This window comes from Ochlerotatus camptorhynchus, unplaced genomic scaffold (genome assembly GCF_037179485.1).
Source record: "Ochlerotatus camptorhynchus isolate MF236.1 unplaced genomic scaffold, CSIRO-AGI_Acam_v1.1 ptg000068l, whole genome shotgun sequence".
NCBI lineage: Eukaryota > Metazoa > Arthropoda > Insecta > Diptera > Culicidae > Ochlerotatus > Ochlerotatus camptorhynchus.
Window position 1 is genome coordinate 713691 of NW_027040558.1, and position 19146 is coordinate 732836.

The following is a 19146-nucleotide window of genomic DNA, read 5'->3' on the forward strand; positions in this document are numbered from 1 at the left end:
AATACCGTGCCATTACTGACTGGATATAGATTTGCCTAATTGATTGTTAGTTGAATGAACTTGAATATAAATTTCAATGTACATTTAGCATACATTCAAATTGCAAACTTGAATCTCGCATGGACAAACCGCAGAATATTGGCTCAAAACGGAGGGAAATTACATCGCACAGACAGCATCCCTATTTGCAGTAGCATCTTCCGTGGCCCCTGCCCCTCGCGCTTTGCCTTTGCCACGTGCCAACGAATAAAAATGCCATTCCAAAGCGTTTATCAAATCAAATAAATCAAATCTCCGAAATAAATAGCACAACACAGCCACTGCCGGCGCTGCTAGTAGGAGGGAGCTTCGCGGGTGCCACACCCACTCGTCCTTATAAAAATGGGCAGATGAATGAAAATTTTATTTTCTCCCCAATTCTTCAATTATGGTTTGCGTTCTTGTTTTTTTTTTATATCACTGTTTTTCTTCAACGCTTTGTTTCCCACAGTTTTTCCGGTGCATTTTTACAGCGTTGTTTCGGTATATCTTTATGATTTTTATTTCGTCGGTTTTACAACTTTTTCTGCAGGAAGTGGCGGGTGGGGTGTTGAATTTTTCACGCTGCAGTTGAAAAGTGACGGGAATAAATTATTGTTTCACCATAAAAATGTTTTCGGCTCTAGGACTTTGAGAGGCAAATTCCTGTCGTTTTTTTTTCCGGATTCCAGACCGGCCAATAACAAAGGAACAAGGAAGGAAGCAGGACGCTGGTTGTCGGTGGTTATATTGCTTAATTCGTTTATGGCCATTTGGTGGTCGGACCGATGCAAGCCAGTCAGCGACCGTGCCGAGCCGGGCTGGAGGTTGGGGAAATTAACTTCACAAGGCCCGATTTATTAGGTGCCGGGGGTCATCGCCGTCGTCGTCGCCCATCCTTGTGGGGGACCAGCCGGAGGAAACACGGAAGCCGCCACGAACTGGGAAATAGATTTACAGCTCGTACGTGATTGGAAAAATGTTCCGGAGTGACTCGAATTGGTGAGTGTATGTGTGGCTGTAAGAGAAAGATACGGGAAACAGCGTTGGAAATGTTGTAAAGGATTTGTTTTGTGGGTTCAGCTTTTTGTGATTCGTTTTCGTGTCAATTTGTACGACGGAAGTTGGTGTTTATTTGATTTATTTCCATTAACGGTATTGAGCTGGTGCGATTTCATTGGATGAAAGGCGGGTTTTATGGATTCGAAGCTTACGTTTGCTTTTTTTCAAGTCTTTTAAAATAACAGACAAATAGGGGAAATGGCTCTAATGTTGGCCTATGGATCTAAGATTGGGTCCATCGCTAAAAATATGCTATTTATCAATGTTATCTAGATGAACACGTCATTGGGATGGCACTAATGGATATTTTTGGACGCTATTGAATATTTAGTCGATTGCTGAATTTATGTATGGGCCCAAATTAGGAGCATTTAGGCCGACATTACATCCATTTCCCCTATAATATGTTTTAGTAAAACGTTAAAATATAAAATCTGGAAAAGTCTGGAACACTCTGAAATAACTAAACAAACACCAAGATCTTCATTCATAGAGAATATATCCAATAGTTTTCAAAATTATTTTCACGTGAACGTCTTGCTCTTTAATTTAAATAAAATTGGTGCTCCAATCAGGGCGGCATAATATCAGCTTCAATCGACAAAATCGACGAGACGAAGAGACTGCTAGCTTTCTTTTTCTGTTGAAGTCGAACAGCTTCGCCGCATTCTAGAACCACAGTCGGCGTCTAAAAAACACATTTTCAATCGCTTGTCTCTCTTTCTCCCGGTGAAGTGGACGCGTGAAAGAGCACTCTACTTTGATAGTTTCGTCTTTCATGAAACATGTCAACAGAGGTTTCATGACGTTTATTGTAATTGTAATTGTAATTATTCAGTATATAGGCTGTGCCAACCGCTAAGTTGGCTTATCTAATCCCCTAGTCTATACACCTACTGTCCTTCCCGTTGCACTCGTCAGCTCGTGCGATACTCTAGATGCCAGATCTATGGAAATCTCCGTAGATCTACGGATTTTACAATTTTTTGCGGGAATACGGATCCGTAGGCAAAATCTACGGAATTGAGTATAGTTTCTACGGATTTTTTTCTTCAGTGTACGTCTACCTTCAGAATCAAATTCTACAATCTAGAGTAGATTCTAATTCTGAAGGGAAAGAAGCATAAAGTAAAATATACCCCTGCAACTTGTCAACCGTTTTCTTGCTCACTTATCCGCTTTTTGAAAGAATAATTTGGCTTTGGCGTTAACGGCGACTCTGTAGCTCTTCCCTCCTATGAAATATCCCGTAAGCAAACGTCAGACTGTGCGTTAAACATGGCATCTCTTCACTCCGCCGAAAGTTCCCAAAATATGCTGTCAATCTTTGCTTGAAGAGAAATGTTTTCGACGGTGCCGTGCACAGAAATTCAAAACAACCCAAAATTAAGTTCTTTTCACTCATCTCCCATGTTCCGTACAATAAGCCAAATTTGGGTAAACCGGCTCAAAGTAGTTTGCATTTAAGCACGGCAAAAAAATACCCATCGCTAAGTTATTTTCAATTTTTTCTACCCAAAATTAAGTTCAATTAACTCAAATTTGGGTATATCGCATATTACTCAATTTTGGCTTCTCGTACGGAACTAGACGGTTGAGTCGAATCTTTCGTTCTATTTTTGACAACAATAGCGAGAGAAAATGAGACGTGCTGAGGTCAAATAACTCAAATTTGAGTTTAAAAAACCCAAGCGGTGGGTAGTTTTGTTTTTCTGTGTGTGAAGGCGAATAAAAGTCGTGTCGAGACCAGTCTTGTAAGCGGTCACCGTAGTCGACACATTTTCTGTGATAATCGATTGCCTTTGCTTCCGGCACTTACAAAACAAGCTTTCAAATTACAGTACAAAACTAAAATGTCATATGACAGGCTCTGTCATACGACATTGTCGCCGAAGGCCGTCACGAATGTATGTATTTTAGTGTTTCTCATAATAAGAACTGCTAATGTTGTGCTTGTTTGCATTCTGAAAATAACAAGCAACGTTGTCCTAATTATTATGGTCAGATCAGAAATGGTTTAATTTAGACCAAATTGAGGAAATAGAATAAAATCACATATGTCATCTGATAGTTATTTGATAATTTTCTTTTTGCTCCAATGTTGTTCAACCGTTTGCGTTATTTAAGAGAGACGACGCTCTCTTCCCCGTCAGCTCGATGATGATCAGGCCTTCTACGTGTTCATCAAAAAGCACGTAATCCATAAGTCGTCGTACTTGTCCGGCTTTATAAAGGAAACTCCGGCTAAAGCGTGGTTTTCCTATAAGATTACGAAAACCACTGTACCACCGCTACGGGATCACAATTGATCAGATCGCCAAAGATGGTCTTGAAACCCCTGCAGTGGATCCTCAAACTGAGCTGGAAACCATTGCCGTGGATAATGAGACAGAATTGCTGCTTGGGAAACAGAAAACGCTCCTTTGGAATGAGGACAAATGCCTGGAGATCGCTCCTGCGCAAAACAGGGTTCCTCTGTCATTAATATATGACTAGCACGAACTACGATGTTTCTCACACTCAGTGCAAATGAGATGAAGTGCCCCAATTTGTTGAATCTCCTACATCGATTGTCAGAAGGACAGGCAATGACTTAACAGATCCAATCCAGGAATTGACTGCACTACAAAGAGCAACTCTGGTCAATGATGATCCAGTCACGTGCTGTGTGTACTTCATCAAGCTGGTTGACACGATTGAATTTCAGTACCGTGGAAGTCCTCACGCGCACATCTTGCTATGGCTTAACAAGGATCTCCGGGAAGCAATCAGTGAAAGTATGCCAAAAACTACAGGTGCAACAGTATCATGGTATTCATGTCTGTACTACCATCGGCCCTTTCCAGGGCCGCCAAGATTTTCCAAAAGAGTTAAATTTCTGAACATGTACCAACTAAAATTTATATCAAAAAGCTTCTTTTCAGGGCAATCATAGTCATACTAAAGAGTATAAACAGAGAGATCCCCGCTCTAATTCCTATTCCTACACAAAACACAAGTCCTGCTACAGTTAACACATAACACTTATTATATAAGACCACGTAATCCGACGTCACCATTGCGTACAACCCCAGATTGCTGTCCCTAGTAGTTTCATCGATTTATCATTTAACGTAAAATAACACCTTAGAACTAAAAAAAATATATCACCTTCGACTAAAAAAAATCCGTAGAAATCCGTAGATTTGAATAAGTCTACGGAATTGCATAGAAAAAAATCTGGCATCTCTGGGTGGTCCTCCCCTGGGTAGGCTCGTGTCGGTCCAGGTTCTGGAAAATTAACTTATATCTATGCATGGTCATTATACTTTACAACTCACATTTTGATTATAATATCGATAATGCTGAAACTATATGAATGCTAGTGATCATTATTAGGTGTGTGCTGCGATGGAGTATTAATTGTAGGAAATGAGGTTCTTCTGTGGCTTATAGGTAATTCTAAAATAGGTAAATTATGCAAGCACACACCTTTTACAATTCTTATCATACTAACCAGTTCCGTCCAGTATAAATTGGCTTTCTCCAACCGGCGTGATCCTTTCTTTCTCTTCTTTTCTTGTTCACGCTTTCTCGCTTTTTTTCCCTTTCTATTGAAAATCTGGCTGTGTTCCCATTTGTTCTCAAACAGTTAATATTGGTACTTGAGAGCAAGAAAGAAATAGAACAATTGAAGTGTTAGCCGCATGCGTTGGTTAATCGTTTGAATCATGGTGTTGTGATCCCTATTTTATTTGCCTCTATTTCGCTCTTAGATAGCAACGTTTAACTTTCCCCTCCCCCCAAATTATTATGGATGAAAAAGAGAACCAATATTTGGTAACCTCTCGCGAGCTCAATTCAAAAGATATTAATATCAAACTAATTCAGAACTGGGCCCAAACATATAACATTTTCTAAGACTGATCATGACTAATATAGTATGAATAATAAGAATTGTATGAAGAAAAGACGATCCCAAAAGAAAGTTTCATAGCAATAAAACTATTACTCTGTGCTAATCTGAGTTATTTCAAAATTGGAATCCACAAACAACATCCCTAGTAGCACGCTTGTCACAAATCAATTATAGAAACTTATATACGACTTATTTCAGTCATAAACAAGTTGCTGTAACTTATGTTGATGAAAGTGTGCTACTCGGGATACTCAGAAACTATACCCGATCTCAACAAACTGTACCGAAATCAGAAATCTGAACAGCTAAACTACTCGGTAAGATTTTGGCATTTCTATTTAATTGTATAAGGCTACTTTATATCGAGCACTTTTCAATAATTGCAACATTTGAATAATGCAGAACAAGTTTAAAACTGTTCTAGAGCCAAATTGATTTTGAAAGAAAGGTAGGAACAGCTCAGCCGCTCTGAACCCTTCAGAGGGATTTGTGGCAACCCTGAGGCAAATCAGGGAGGTCTGAAGTGAAAATGTTATACAATATAGGCCCAAGAATGCTACCCTGAGGAACTCCTGCGCTAACAAGTAGTCGATTAGGTTTGGAATTTTGATAATTTACCTGCAGAGTTCTGTCAGTTAAATAATTTTGAACTAATTTCATAATATAAACTGGCAAATTGAACTTTTTCAATTTAGCAATCAAACCATCATGCCAAACACTGTCGAATGCTTTTTCTATGTCTAGAAGAGCAATTTCAGTTGAGTGGCCTTCAGATTTGTTTGAACGAATTAAATTGGTAGCTCTTAAGAATTGATGAGTAGTTGAATGCCCATGGCGAAATCCAAACTGCTCATCTGCGAAAATTGAGTTCGTATTGATGTGAAGCATCATTATATTTAAAATTATCTTTTCAAAAAGTTTACTTATTGAAGAAAGCAAACTTATTGGACGGTAGCTAGAAGCTTCAGCTGGATTTTTATCCGGCTTCAAAATTGGAACAACTTTTGCATTTTTCCATTTATCAGGAAAGTATGCCAAATGGAAACATCTGTTAAATAATTTTACCAAGAAAGACAAGGTACTCTCTGGGAGTTTTTTGATGAGGATATAGAAAATTCCATCATCACCTGGAGCTTTGAAAATGTTTAGTTATAGACCTTACTTCGTCCAAATCAGTCGCCCAGGAATCATCAAAAATATTTTCCCGAGAGAAAATATTCAGATAATCCCGAGCAACCTGATTCTCAATAGGACTAGTAAGACCCAAACAGAAATTATGGGAACTCTCGAATTGCTTAGCAAGTTTCCGAGCTATTTCCAAATTTGTGATCAAAATTTTACCACCTTCTTTAAGCGCTGGAATTGGCTTTTGAGGCTTTTTTTTCAAATTTTTTTGTGAGTTTCCAAAAGGGTTTGGAACTCGGGTCTAATTAAGAAACATTATTTTCAAAAGTTTTGTTCCTCAGGGCAGAGAATCGTTTTTTTAACTTGTATTTGTAAATCCCGCCAGATAACTTTCATGGCAGGATCGCGTGTTCTTTGATATTGTCTCCTACGGACATTTTTCAGACGGATCAAGAGCTGAAGATTGTCGTCTATTATAATTGAATCGAATTGACCCTCGCATTTTGGAACTGAGGCAGCTCTTGCTTCAACTATAGAAGTAGTCAGAGATTCAAGAGCATAATTAATTTCATCTTTGGTTTGCAAAGGAATGTTTGGATCGAAGTTATTGCACCCAATCAGCTCTATGGTAATTGAAAATAGAGCTGTTGGGATTACAAATTATTTCTTGGGATATTTCAAAAGTTACTGGAAGGTGATCAGAACCGAAGTCAGCATGGGTAACCAATTGGCTACAAAGTTGACATGAATCAGTTAAGACTAAATCAATAGTTGAGGGATTTCTTGCAGAAGAAAAGCATGTTGGGCTGTTTGGATATTGAATAGTGTAATAACAATCATCACAATCACAATATTACCATTGGAATTGCTTTGAGCATTATTCAATGAGCGGTGTTTTGCATTAAAATCACCAATAATGAAGAATTTAGACCTATGACGGGTAAGTTTTGGAGGTCACTCTTGAGAAAATTCCTTTGCTGGCCTACGCATTGAAATGGCAAATAGGCAGCTATAAACGTAAGTTGTCCAAATTTTGTTTCAACAGAAACACCCAAAGTTTCAAAAACTTTGGTTTCAAATGAAGAAAGAATTTTATGTTTGATTCGTCTATGAACAATGATGGCAACGCCACCACAGGGTCCATCAAGACAATCATTTATATAAACCAAATAATTTGCGTCCTTCTTAACCTTATGGTCAGGTTTAAGGAACGTTTCAGTTATAACGGCAATATGCACGTTATGAACTCTCAAAAAGTTAAATAGCTCGTCTTCATTATCTTTAAGAGATCGAGCATTCAAATTTAAAATATTTAATGCTTTAAAATCCATTACTGAATTTTAAAGTCATGACAATATTATTAGCAAATTTTACTCCAGTTTGAATAGCATCAAACATGGAGTTAGATTTAAGCATATCAGAAATCATATCAATTAATGATTTCTGTAAAAATTCCATTTTAGGGGCAGTAATACTTCCTAAGTCAAAATTGTCAAAATTTCCGTTAGAATTACGTTGGTAAGTATTTTGATTTCTACATAGCAGCATAGGTAGCTCCATTAACTCGCTGAACATTGGAAGCAGCGAGGGGAGTAGGTTCAGATGAAAAATTTGAAGCAGGGGTGATATTTGTACCATGGGTACGAATGTAGAATTTGTTCCTCGCTGACCGTTGTTAACAGCAGAGGAATTTGTACCTGGTCGGAAACGTGGAGCGTTTCCTACCTGGCGGTTAGAACGAGATAGTAGGATCGCTTTGCGAGTCTTACATTCCCAAAAATTGGATTTGTGGTTTTCACCACAATTTGAACATTTAAATTTCTTAGGATCTTCCTTCACAGGACAGTCGTCCTTTGCGTGAGAGGAATCACCACAATTCATGCATTTAGCTGGCATGTAGCAATTTTTAGTTCCGTGACCCCATCCCTGGCACTTACGGCACTGAGTGAGGTTTTGGAAATTTCCTCCAGTCTTCCTGAAGTGTTCCCACTTCACTCGGACATGGAGCATAAGGCTAGCTTTTTCCAAGGCCTTAAGGTTGTTTAGTTCACTAGACTTGAAGTGAACTAAATAAAAATCATTAGAAATCCCGTTGCGCGAATCGCCAGGAGTGGCGATTACTTGGAGTGGCACAACTCCAAGTAATTTTACCAGTTCATCTTTGATCTGATCCAGGGATTCACCACTGGGCAGTCCTTTCATAACAACCTTGAACACACGTTCAGTTTTGGTGTCGTAAGTAAAAAATTTGTGCTTCTTCTCAGTAAGATACTTGAGAAGACATTTAAATCCGTCCAAGGTTTCAGCCAATACACGGCGTTCACCTCGACGTCCAATTTGTAGTGAAAACTTAACTTTCACGAAATTCAAAAGTTCCATGCGAAGAGCATGGAAATCGGTAGTGGTTATCACAATAGGGGGAATCTTTTCCTTCTTGGCATTAAGCCGGGTGAGGTTAATAGAATTTTTCTCATCATCCGTGAGCAAATCAAATTGATTACTCAAATTAATTCCATCAGAAGGGGGATCAAGAGTTTGCCCCGAAACTGTTTCTACCATTTGTCCCTTTTCGGTTTAAGACGCAAAGGATCCAAATTCAGCTGTTCGAGTTTTTCAAAGAAAAAAAAAACTTTTGCTCAACAACACGTTTTCAAAGCGTTATTAAGAACAGCTGTAGATTCATCTAAATTACCGGCCGCGAATAAAAAATCCACGCTCCTCTCAACAAGATTCAAAACATCTTACTTGCTCCAGCACTTCAATTTTACAAAATTATCGTTATCGTTAACATGGTCGAAGACATTAATCAAAAGTTCTACTGTGCCTGGAAATACACGCACATTAATCTACCGTTTGTTTTAAATTGAAAAAATCAGCTTAACGCTTCAAATGATTCGAATTATTGTTGTCACACCAATTAATATTAAATTCACCAGTTCATGTGAGTTTTTTTCCGTGCCCTCGACTTCACCCCGCGATCTTCCGTGCCGTAAAGTCACTGATCCCGTGTTCCTTAGCCATTTTCCTTATTGAACGCACTGGATTCACCCGAATCTTCCTTTTGATAGCAGCGATAACCCTCGGAACCCGAGATGACCTCGGACGACCTATGGCCACCTTTGCGGCTAGTTGTCTTTTCTTTTCTCGGTCTAAAACCCATTTGACGGACCACCGGGACACTCCCACGGCGATTGAAATGTCTTTTTGCGACATTTGCGCGTGAGACAAATCCCGAATACGCTGAAACTTCGTCATGGTGCAACTGTCAAACTAAGTAAATCATTCTCTTTTATACACAGCCTACTACGGTATGAGCTATGGGTTACGTGCATGCAAAGAAAACCAAGGCATTGTATGCACAGGTGAAAAGGGAACTTAATTTGTACGATGGTGTAAACATTATCACGCATACGGTAATGGAGGTATCTTTACCATTCCTGATATTACTGATTTTGTTTGTTTTTGGATCCAACTGAGTTTTCAAAAACTTACGAGTATCTTCGCAAGGTTGTTTTGACTCTTTCGGCTCAATCACAATGACCGGACGAGTCTTACGATTATCTGGTTTGTTATTTTTACTATTACTGTTACTAATAGTTTTACTTTGACTAGCACGACTATGTCTTTTTACAACATCCGAAAAATTCGCATTTTCTTGAAAAACAACATCATCATCATTATCACTATTTTGTATTTTACGTTTTTTGCGTCTGGTATTTTGGTCCGATTTCGACTGAATCGTCCTAGATGAACTGCGCTGATCATTCATTACAGCTTGAACTTTTCATATTATACAATTTCTCACAAATTAAATTTTCAAGACCATTCACATTTAGTCTAATGTCTGCCATCCCGCTTTTAACCGCGATGTCCACCTGAGCAGCAATGTGATCTCGCATGCCAGTGATCGAGTCCGAGAGTTGAAAAACCTTCTTCATCTCTTCCTCTATCCTTTTGACGCGCGAGATCAGATCATTCTGCTCGCCACAACTCTGATCGACAACTATCACACTTGAACAGAACATTTGCATTATCTGCTATAAGCCTCGCCGCAGACTTAGTGAATGCCGCACAAGCAGAATGGAACGTTCCATTGCACGGACCTACACATATAACTGGGAGCCCACTCATAGCAATAAATGCTCATAGACATTACACACATCCATTTTATCAAATTAAACGCTTACACTGTTAGCAGCAGACATATACAGGGGAGGAGAAAACAAAAATAAAATTTTACCGCCACAGCTATACAGAATCAATAGCGCGTCCGGGGAAAAATACAAAATTAAACAAAAACGAGTTGCTACACCGTTCGAAAAATTCATGTAAATTTCTGCGAGATATAGCGCACATAAAATTAACGCTAGAGTTGGCATAAATTTACGCAATTTTCGTGTAACTTTAAGCGCAATATCGCATAAATTAGCAATATTGTATACAAGCTTGTAAACGATTTCGCTGTTTATGCCAAGTATAGCTCAAAATTAAACGAAGGGAGATTTTACGCGATAGTTAAAATTCAGATTTTTTTCTGAGTAGGCAACCTTTCCTCTACTTATCCTGTTAAAAAAAACACAACGGGCACGCGTTGCAAAAATCCTTTCACGGCACACGGCACTATTTCACACGAAATTATGAATTAATTTTCACAGCACAACTAAACAAAAACACTGCTTTGTTCGCCATACTACTACTTTACCCACACACCAGAAAAATCTGAATTTTACTGGCGATGTAAACATCCATGCATGCAAACATTCATACATGTAAACTTCCTTTTCACGTAAACTAGCATCTTGCAAGAAATGTTGCAAACAAAAGTGGGCAGTTGCATACAATATATGGAATATTGCATGACATGTCTCATAAATTTTTTAGATCTATAATCTAAACTTATATGATATATGACGCTCCATTTATGTGCATCATAGTAACGGAAATTTACACTTCTTTTTTAGCTGTGCATTGAGTGTTGATAAACTACAATACAAATGGTGACCGAGCGTGAACTCGAGGACTATTATTTTTTTTCCTTGATTTGTTTTCCGTCGATCTTGTTTTCCGTGCTGAGCACCAATGCTACCGACGGCAGGAAGGCAGCTCCCACACCTGGACCCTACCTATCGACCCATCAACTCATGAACCGGGGACCAACGGCTTTACTTCCCTTCCGAAGGAAGGCGTGATCAGAGATGTTATGCCTCAGAACATCCCGGCGGCGCCGACTGGGATTGATCCCAGGCCTGCTGGGGTGAGAGGTAATCACGCTTACCACTACATCACCGGTGCCGCTTAACTTATAAAAATTTATATAGAAAATCCAATGTTGGCCAATGTCCACCGAAAATAAATAAAACTACTTTATGACTTAAAGTGCAATGAATTAGCGTTAGCTTCGGGATCATTTTAGTGTTAGAATTATGTTAGTTTTGATCCAGCAGGGCTGATCGACCCCTCCACCATTACTTGCAGGCAGTGGTTGTTAGATCATGCGACACTGTAACTATTACTATGTTAGATGTATGATTCGTCAAGTTTATACAGCTCAATGTTTCAATTGAGGTACACAATTTATCTTATAATTACAAAAGCAAACTTAAAATAACAATTATATGCAAATGCAAAATAAAACTTGACAAATCATCGTCAATCCCCTTATTCTTGGGCAGGGCCTGACGATGAGAAACTGATTTTAATCAGTACATTCTCTCACTATAAACCTGTCAATTCTAGCCTATCTGAACCATTTAATAAATGGAAACCGTAACATGGGTTACGCTCCCCCTAAGCGGGCCCTCCCGAGAATTTCGAAGTTCTACGTCAATAATGCGGTCATGCTTGGGACACAACGCTTAACTTTTTTTTTTCATCAAAACGCTCCTTAAAATATTTGCATTAATGAACCAAACATCCTGTAATTAAGATAAAAAAAAAAAACTGTACTAGTCTACACCGGTTGACGAAACTAATAAATCTGAAATCTGAAATCATGGGAATCGGAAGAAAATAAGTCCTTTCAGCTGTTTGGAAATACTCAGCATCTCTATGATAAAGCGTTATAGAAAAGATAAAGTTATACCTTCTAAAAATCAAAACAATAGAATGTCACATTATTTACCATCCCAGAGAGATAAAAACAAACACGATTGGTTGGTGCTGGCATGGTTGGCGAATTTATGCTCGTTTTATGATAATGCGTGATGCAATAAACCGTTATTTATGGTGAACTCCGCGGTTGGACCAGTGCAGATTCAAATGTTCTTTATATTACAGATTGCCGCATGGAGGTAAGTTACTGTCTGTCTGTCGTTGATGGCAGTTCCGTGCACGTGTTTTTATGATACAAATTTTTACGGGCTTACCTGCGACGTTCCGATATAGGCACCAAGATGGCTTGGAGTGCGTGTTGTGGATTATGCTTTTTATTTTCCACTTCCTTGCCGTGTGACTGAGAGGGATTTTAATTAAATTTCAATCGCTTGGACAAGTTGCAATCAGCAGCACGCTTTCTCAAGTTTTAATTATCAACAACCCGAGAGAGAGAGAGAGAGAGTATGGCTCATGCCATGTGTAAACACCATTGTTTCGTGATCGGACACAAGAATACTATAGCAACAGTGGAATCCTGAGTGACATTAGTCTAGTGGCTCCCGGGTGGATGCTTAAGTTGCACCTGATTTGAAAACATCTCGACTTTCAACATCCGACACTAGCATCAGTACTTCTCGTACTGACGGTTGAAATGGCGGTGAAACTGACGTGAATCCCGACGACCACCCAGCACAGGCCAATAATAGAAACTTAATCCCTGTTCCATTGGCTTGAATTACATTTTCATTTTGCTGTTATTGAATTCAATGGCCCTGAATATCTGGAACGGAACGATAGTCTTCCCGAAGGACTTGCTCTCTCACCAACCTACGAGTGCAGCAGTGCTTTCTCATTATGAAAAGTACACAAAGTGCTAGTCGTCGACGCCATTGAAGCGTAAAGAACGAACGGGAACGGGAATGCTTTTCCATATCCCAACAATTATTGCGAAAATTGTACGACCAGCCCTCTCGTATCTCTCCGCACATGTTGATGCTAGCTGCTGTCGGCAGCTGGTGTTGATTATTATAATACTATAATCAAAACTCGCCCTCCCGGTTTGCACTCGGTCCGAGCTTCTCACCTGAAGGGATGAGGGTAGATGGGTGAAGTGCGGAAAAATGAGCGGTTCACCACGAAAACCTGAACTTTCATCGAATCTGCACTAAAAACATACGTAGGGTAGGATGGTCTAAAACGCATCCCTGGGGTAAAATGGTTCCGTGCGGTTTTTCATAGCTTTCCGATTGTCAATTCATGAGTTTAACGAGTAGCATTGCTAGGTCAATTCCAGAATTATTATTTTCGACCCAGGGGAGCATTATGGACTACCCTCCCTTACCTACAATACGATGACCACGAGAGTGAAACAAATGAAGCAAAGTTGCTCCGCTCCGGCAAGACCAGGTTTGCTATAATTGAATGCAAACATTATTTCTGATGAAAGTGGTTCGGAGCATGGTTGGTTTCAGGGAAAACTCGAGCGATGAGACATGAATTGTCGAATAAACTTAAGTCGACGATTAAATATTTGACAATCTCCAGTGCTCTACGACATCGGATTGACAGAATGCCCGCATGACATATATTTCGCAAGCATTGATTGACTCTATCAAGTTCCAATTATTATCGAATCCTTTCTTTGTTTATCTTGCAGATCCTCTTTTCCGCAGTGCCGTCAGAAATTGGCCAGAAACCACATCGCACCACTTTTGAATTGATTCAGCGGAATACCACTTATTCCACATGACCCCGTCAATTACCGTCACTAATTGAGCGCTGACCAAGCCTCAATTTGAGCTGGACGACCATCGACTGGTATCAGGCACACAGTCACTCACACACACGCACACGTCCATGCTGAAACAAAATTACTCCATCAATTAAAAGCACTCTAGCATCGCAAGAGGGCGAAAACGATCGACAAACCTTTCAGCTTGCTGGAACGCCTGGAAAAACAACCAACCCCCCACCACAGCCCACACGGGTTGCAGCAATCAGCAGATTTTCCACCTGCCCGAGTGCATACGTAGTAGTGGAATAATTACTCCCCAGCCACAAGCAGGAAGTAAGAGCACACAAGTCGCTGCCCTCTAGCGGAAGCGAAAAGTAATATTGAATTTTGAATGGTGATTGGTGCATCCGACCGCCCGCTGGACGAAGGACGGAGGTGAACTTTTGGGCAATCGGTGTCCGACCCGTGAAGTGAATGGGAAACCAACGAAGGCAGCTGAAATCGGCAATAATTGATTGCGAATATCGGTAGAGCTTAGCTGACACCGGCAGCATCAGTTAGTGTATCGATCTAATTAGTGAGTGTGGTGCGTTGGACAGGTTTCGATGGAAACAAGGTGAGTGGGATTTCACTGTAGATGGAAATTATCCGCAATTAAATGGTTTGTACAATTTAATTGCAAATCATGGGTGCAGTTGTATGAAGGTTTCTGGATCTTCAGGAAATCAGAGAACATTATATCTATGTCTCTCTAGCACGACTGAGCCGCTCTATAACGAGGGATATAAAATTTTCGAAATATGCTCACGTCTCAAGTCTCAAAATAAATGTTTTGCCATAATATCTTGGATATTCTTGGGAAAGTTTGAGTACATTCAGATTAAATTTAAAATATTTTAAAATTAACGATTGATGCACTTAAAATTTCATGACAACCCGAAATCTTGAAAATTATTAACAATTCTGGTGCTGTTAATTTCTATGTACTATGGTCCGCTGGTAATCTGACCGATTTTAATCTGAACACGTTTTAATTTAAGCCCCGTTTCTCTAAACAAACATTGCTCAATCATTACTTACCAGATCTTCTTCTTCTTCATTGCATTTTAAGTGTATTGCTAATCGCATATTAACTTAATGCGTGTCCATAACTTAGTGTTCTAGATGCACTTCCACAGTTATCCATTGAGAGCTATTGATGCCCGCACTATTTTTGCATTAGTATAATTGTGTTATGATCATGATGTTGATGGTCCCACCTCTTACCTCTACAAAGGTTTGCAAAATTACATTTTGTTTTATCAAATGTTAAATTCAGTCCTCTATATCCGTAATACGCGCGCGAGGCTCAAACCTTTGTAGACTACTTTTTTGTAATTAATCTTCTACTATTAAATCAAATATTAAAAATCCATCATCACCATCGTGGTGAACAAAAATAGTTTTTGCAGTGCTACAAAAATTATTAAAAAGTCATTATGACAGCTATCCAAACAAAATAATCCGTTATAGATAACGTCGTCAACATACATCATTTATCAAATCATAAAAAAAATCACTGGATAACTGTTCAAACGACAGTTTTAACGTGTGAAATGCAGTGTCTTTTAAATTCTGTAAGTGTTGTTGAACTTTTGATATGTATAGGCATCGAATTGAAAACATTTATTCCTTTAAAATATAATGAATTTTGTGTAGCACAAGTCAAGAAATATGGTGTTCTCATTTCATCCGCGTTTCTAGTAATTATCTATGAAAATCACTTACCCTTTTAATTCGATCACACAAATATCGAGGCAGCAAACCGTTAACTACTTTAAAAATGAACACCATACTCAAATATAAAATGTTTTGCTTCACCGACAACCATTGTAAGGCGTCTAGCATCAAAGTTGAAGAAGTGAATCTATTACATCTCAAAATCAAACGCTTTATTTTATTCTGCAACGCTGTAATCTCGATTTTGTGTTGCATTGGTCAGAAATAAAATGGAAGGGCAAAAGTCTAGATGAGGAGAGATGATTAATTTGTATAGCTGTATTTTACTGGCAATAGTTAAATCGTATTTCAGTCGACATAGAATTCCATACTTCTTGGCAATTTTCTTGTTACTTTGTCATCAATAATCACGCCAAGATATTTAATCTCCCGAACGCGATCAATAGTCTCATCATCAATCACAGCAGAGACGTTCTCATAAATTAAGTTTTACTTGTATTCAATTGTAACTGCTTACACTTCAACTATCTACTTAGATACTGCAAATCTTCATTCAAGTGTGAGATGGCAACTTCTTAATCCTTAGCTGCAATGAATAACACAGTATCATTTGCAAAAAAGATGAATGTTACAAAACCGTAAAACACGTCGCAAGTCAATAATCTACATAATAAATAAGAGGGGACCTAATACACTTCCCTGGGGCACTCCGAGGTTATTCCTCATGGGACTGGAAACAGAATCATTAAAAACAGTCCGTTGAGTTCTGTCAGACAAATAGCTTTCAAACCATTTATAAACACTACTTGTAATTCCAAAGCGCTTGATTGAACTTAACAATAAGGGCCTAGAAATTGTTTCAAAAGCGCGTTTAAAATCGAAAATAACAGAAAAAGTCGTTATTTTTCCAATTCGCTAAAACTAAACTCAACGCGGTTTCACAAGAACCTTCCCCTCCCGATTGTTCTGGTATCAACAAACCATTACTATTTAAATACTCCAACAGCTGCCCTTTAACAACAAGTTCTAAAATTTTCTCTAATGCGTGCAACATGTTGATGGGACGAAACTCTTCAGTTTTAATCGTTCCAGCAACTTTTTGAATAGGAACAACTAAGGATTCCTTCCAAATCTGTGGCACATTTCAAGTTTGCAATGATTCATTAATAACCTTGGTCCAGCAAGATGTGGCCAATGAGATGAAAGCAATCTTGAATAACTCTTTCATTAACATTATATACTCCAGCCGATTTTCCTAATGAAAAACAAATAACTCTAAGTTCATCTAATGTAATTGGGTGTAAAGCTTCAAATCTACAACTACTATTAACTGGCTGTTTTACTTCGTCAGGTTCATCGACCAATTCAATGGATTGATTAATCAATAAAACACTGTCGACAAAATAATCATTAAACTTGGATGCAATACCTTGTTCTGACTGTTCTAATGTGCCATTAAAAGTTATGGACCGTGGTTTGCTATTATACTAGGTTTTAATAAAGATTTCAAAATTATCCATGCTGTTGTTTTGACGCTGATCAATCTTCCTTTGAACAAATTCACAACGAGTTTTCTTTATCGATTGTGAATATTTATTATCTGTAGATTCATATAAGTTACCGGCCGTGAATGGAATATCCACGCTCCTCTCAAAAAGATTCGAAACCGCTTGCTTCGTACCTGAAAATTCCTAGACCGGACCAGGAATCGTACCTTGCTACCTTCAGCATGATTTTGATTTATAGCTGCGAAGTGGGACGATGCAAAGCGGAACGCAGAATCAAAACAGAAAGGCAAATTAGGTTACCATAAACACGCTTTTCAGATGCTCATATGGTTACTAGAAGTTCAAATTAAAATTAAAGCCTTAGGAAATATACATGGTAAACAATTTCAAGTGAATTTAGTAAACAATCTAAAAAACTTAAATTACAAAAACTGACCCTTTAAATATTTTTTTAATAAGCCGGCTACAACTTCCCAAAAAGTCAGAAAGCAATTGCAGGGGAATCCAGCAGAACCCCTTGGAAGAAGCTTTCAGAATACTTAAGGATCCTGTGCACCACCAGCGGTGCAAAGGGCCAACGTGAAAGACTTTTCATCCTGGGCGGCTGCTCGCTTTTGCCTTGAGGTCAGATTCCTATCGACTTGCTTAATTTCCTTATTGAGACTCCGCCGCCATGAGCCCCTGGGTCTGCCTCTGCTGCGATGTCCTGCCGGATTCCAATCCAGCGCTTGCTTGCAGATTTCGTTTCCGCCCCGTCGAAGTGTGTGGCCGACCCACCTCCACTTTCGCTCTCGAATTTCTGTTGCTATCGGCTTCTGATGACATCGACGATGGAGCTTGGCATTCGAGATCCAGTTGTGAGGCCACCAGGCACGAATTATATACCGCAGGCATCGGTTGATGAAGACCTGCAGCTTTTGAGTGTTCTCCGCTGATACACACCACGTCTCGCTGGCGTATAACAACACAGATTTCACGTTCGAGTTGAAAATTCGGATTTTGGTGCGTTGACTTATCTGGTTGGATCTCCATACGTTTCGTTAACTCGCAAAGGCAGCCCTAGCCTTCTTGATTCGTGCACCTATGTCGCTCTTGGCCTCGCCGTCCGACGCTATTTAGCTGCCAAGATATTGGAAACTTTCGACCTTCTCCACTGCTTGCCCCGCTACCGTAAAGTTGGAAGGGTTGCCCGTGTTGATATCCAACAATTTGGTCTTGTTGACGTTGATGGTGAGACCCGCCACAGAGGAGCGTTCGGCTAGGTCATTGAGCTTACTCTGCATATCAGAGTGCCGTTGTGCTAGTAGAGCAACATCATCAGCCAAATCGAAGTCGTTGGTGATAGGCTGCCAAAGCAGCCCACGGTTCGGTACACGGTCAATTGCACCTACCATGATCTCGTCGATTACGATAAGAAACAGTAGCGGTGATAGTATACATCCTTGTCTCACACCAGCAACTACCCGGATAGGGTCGGACAAGGCTCCGTTATGCAGAACTCTGCACGTGAAAGCCTCATACTGCGCTTCGATGAGGTTGACGATTTTATCCGGGACTCTCTTGCGTCCCCACAAATTCTCGTGATTGAGACGGTCGAAAGCTTTTTCGTAGTCAATGAATACCAAATAAAGGGACTATTGGAATTCATTGACCTGCTCCAGGATGATGCGGAGCGTGACAATATGGTCCATACAAGATCTTCCGGCACGGAGTCCTGCCTGCTGCCGTCGGAGAGTCACGTCGATCTTCTCCTGTATCCGATTCAGGATAACTTTGCACAGAACTTTGAGAACAATACACGAATAATTCAGAATACGTTGGAACAAACCTTCGGACAGTTCTGGAGAAACTTTTGGAGGAAATCGAAAACTTCTGGAGAAACCTCCTGAGACAATTTGATGGAATCTTCTATTAAAATTCGGAAAAATCTTCCAGCGTAAGTCAAACAAATGTTGGACAGTTTGAAGAACCTTCTTTAAGGAGCCAGA

The 19146-nt window shown here is 39.5% G+C and overlaps 1 protein-coding gene across 1 annotated transcript in view; it reads left to right on the plus strand.

Annotated features, from left to right (window-relative positions):
* Positions 1-19146, plus strand: part of rdo (reduced ocelli) — a 392245-nt gene that overhangs the window by 237138 nt on the left and 135961 nt on the right. The window contains exon 2 of the mRNA XM_065216836.1: positions 13854-14547. Coding sequence (XP_065072908.1) covers positions 14537-14547 — 11 coding nt within the window. The 5' untranslated portion in view covers positions 13854-14536. The remainder of the gene's footprint in view (positions 1-13853; positions 14548-19146) is intronic.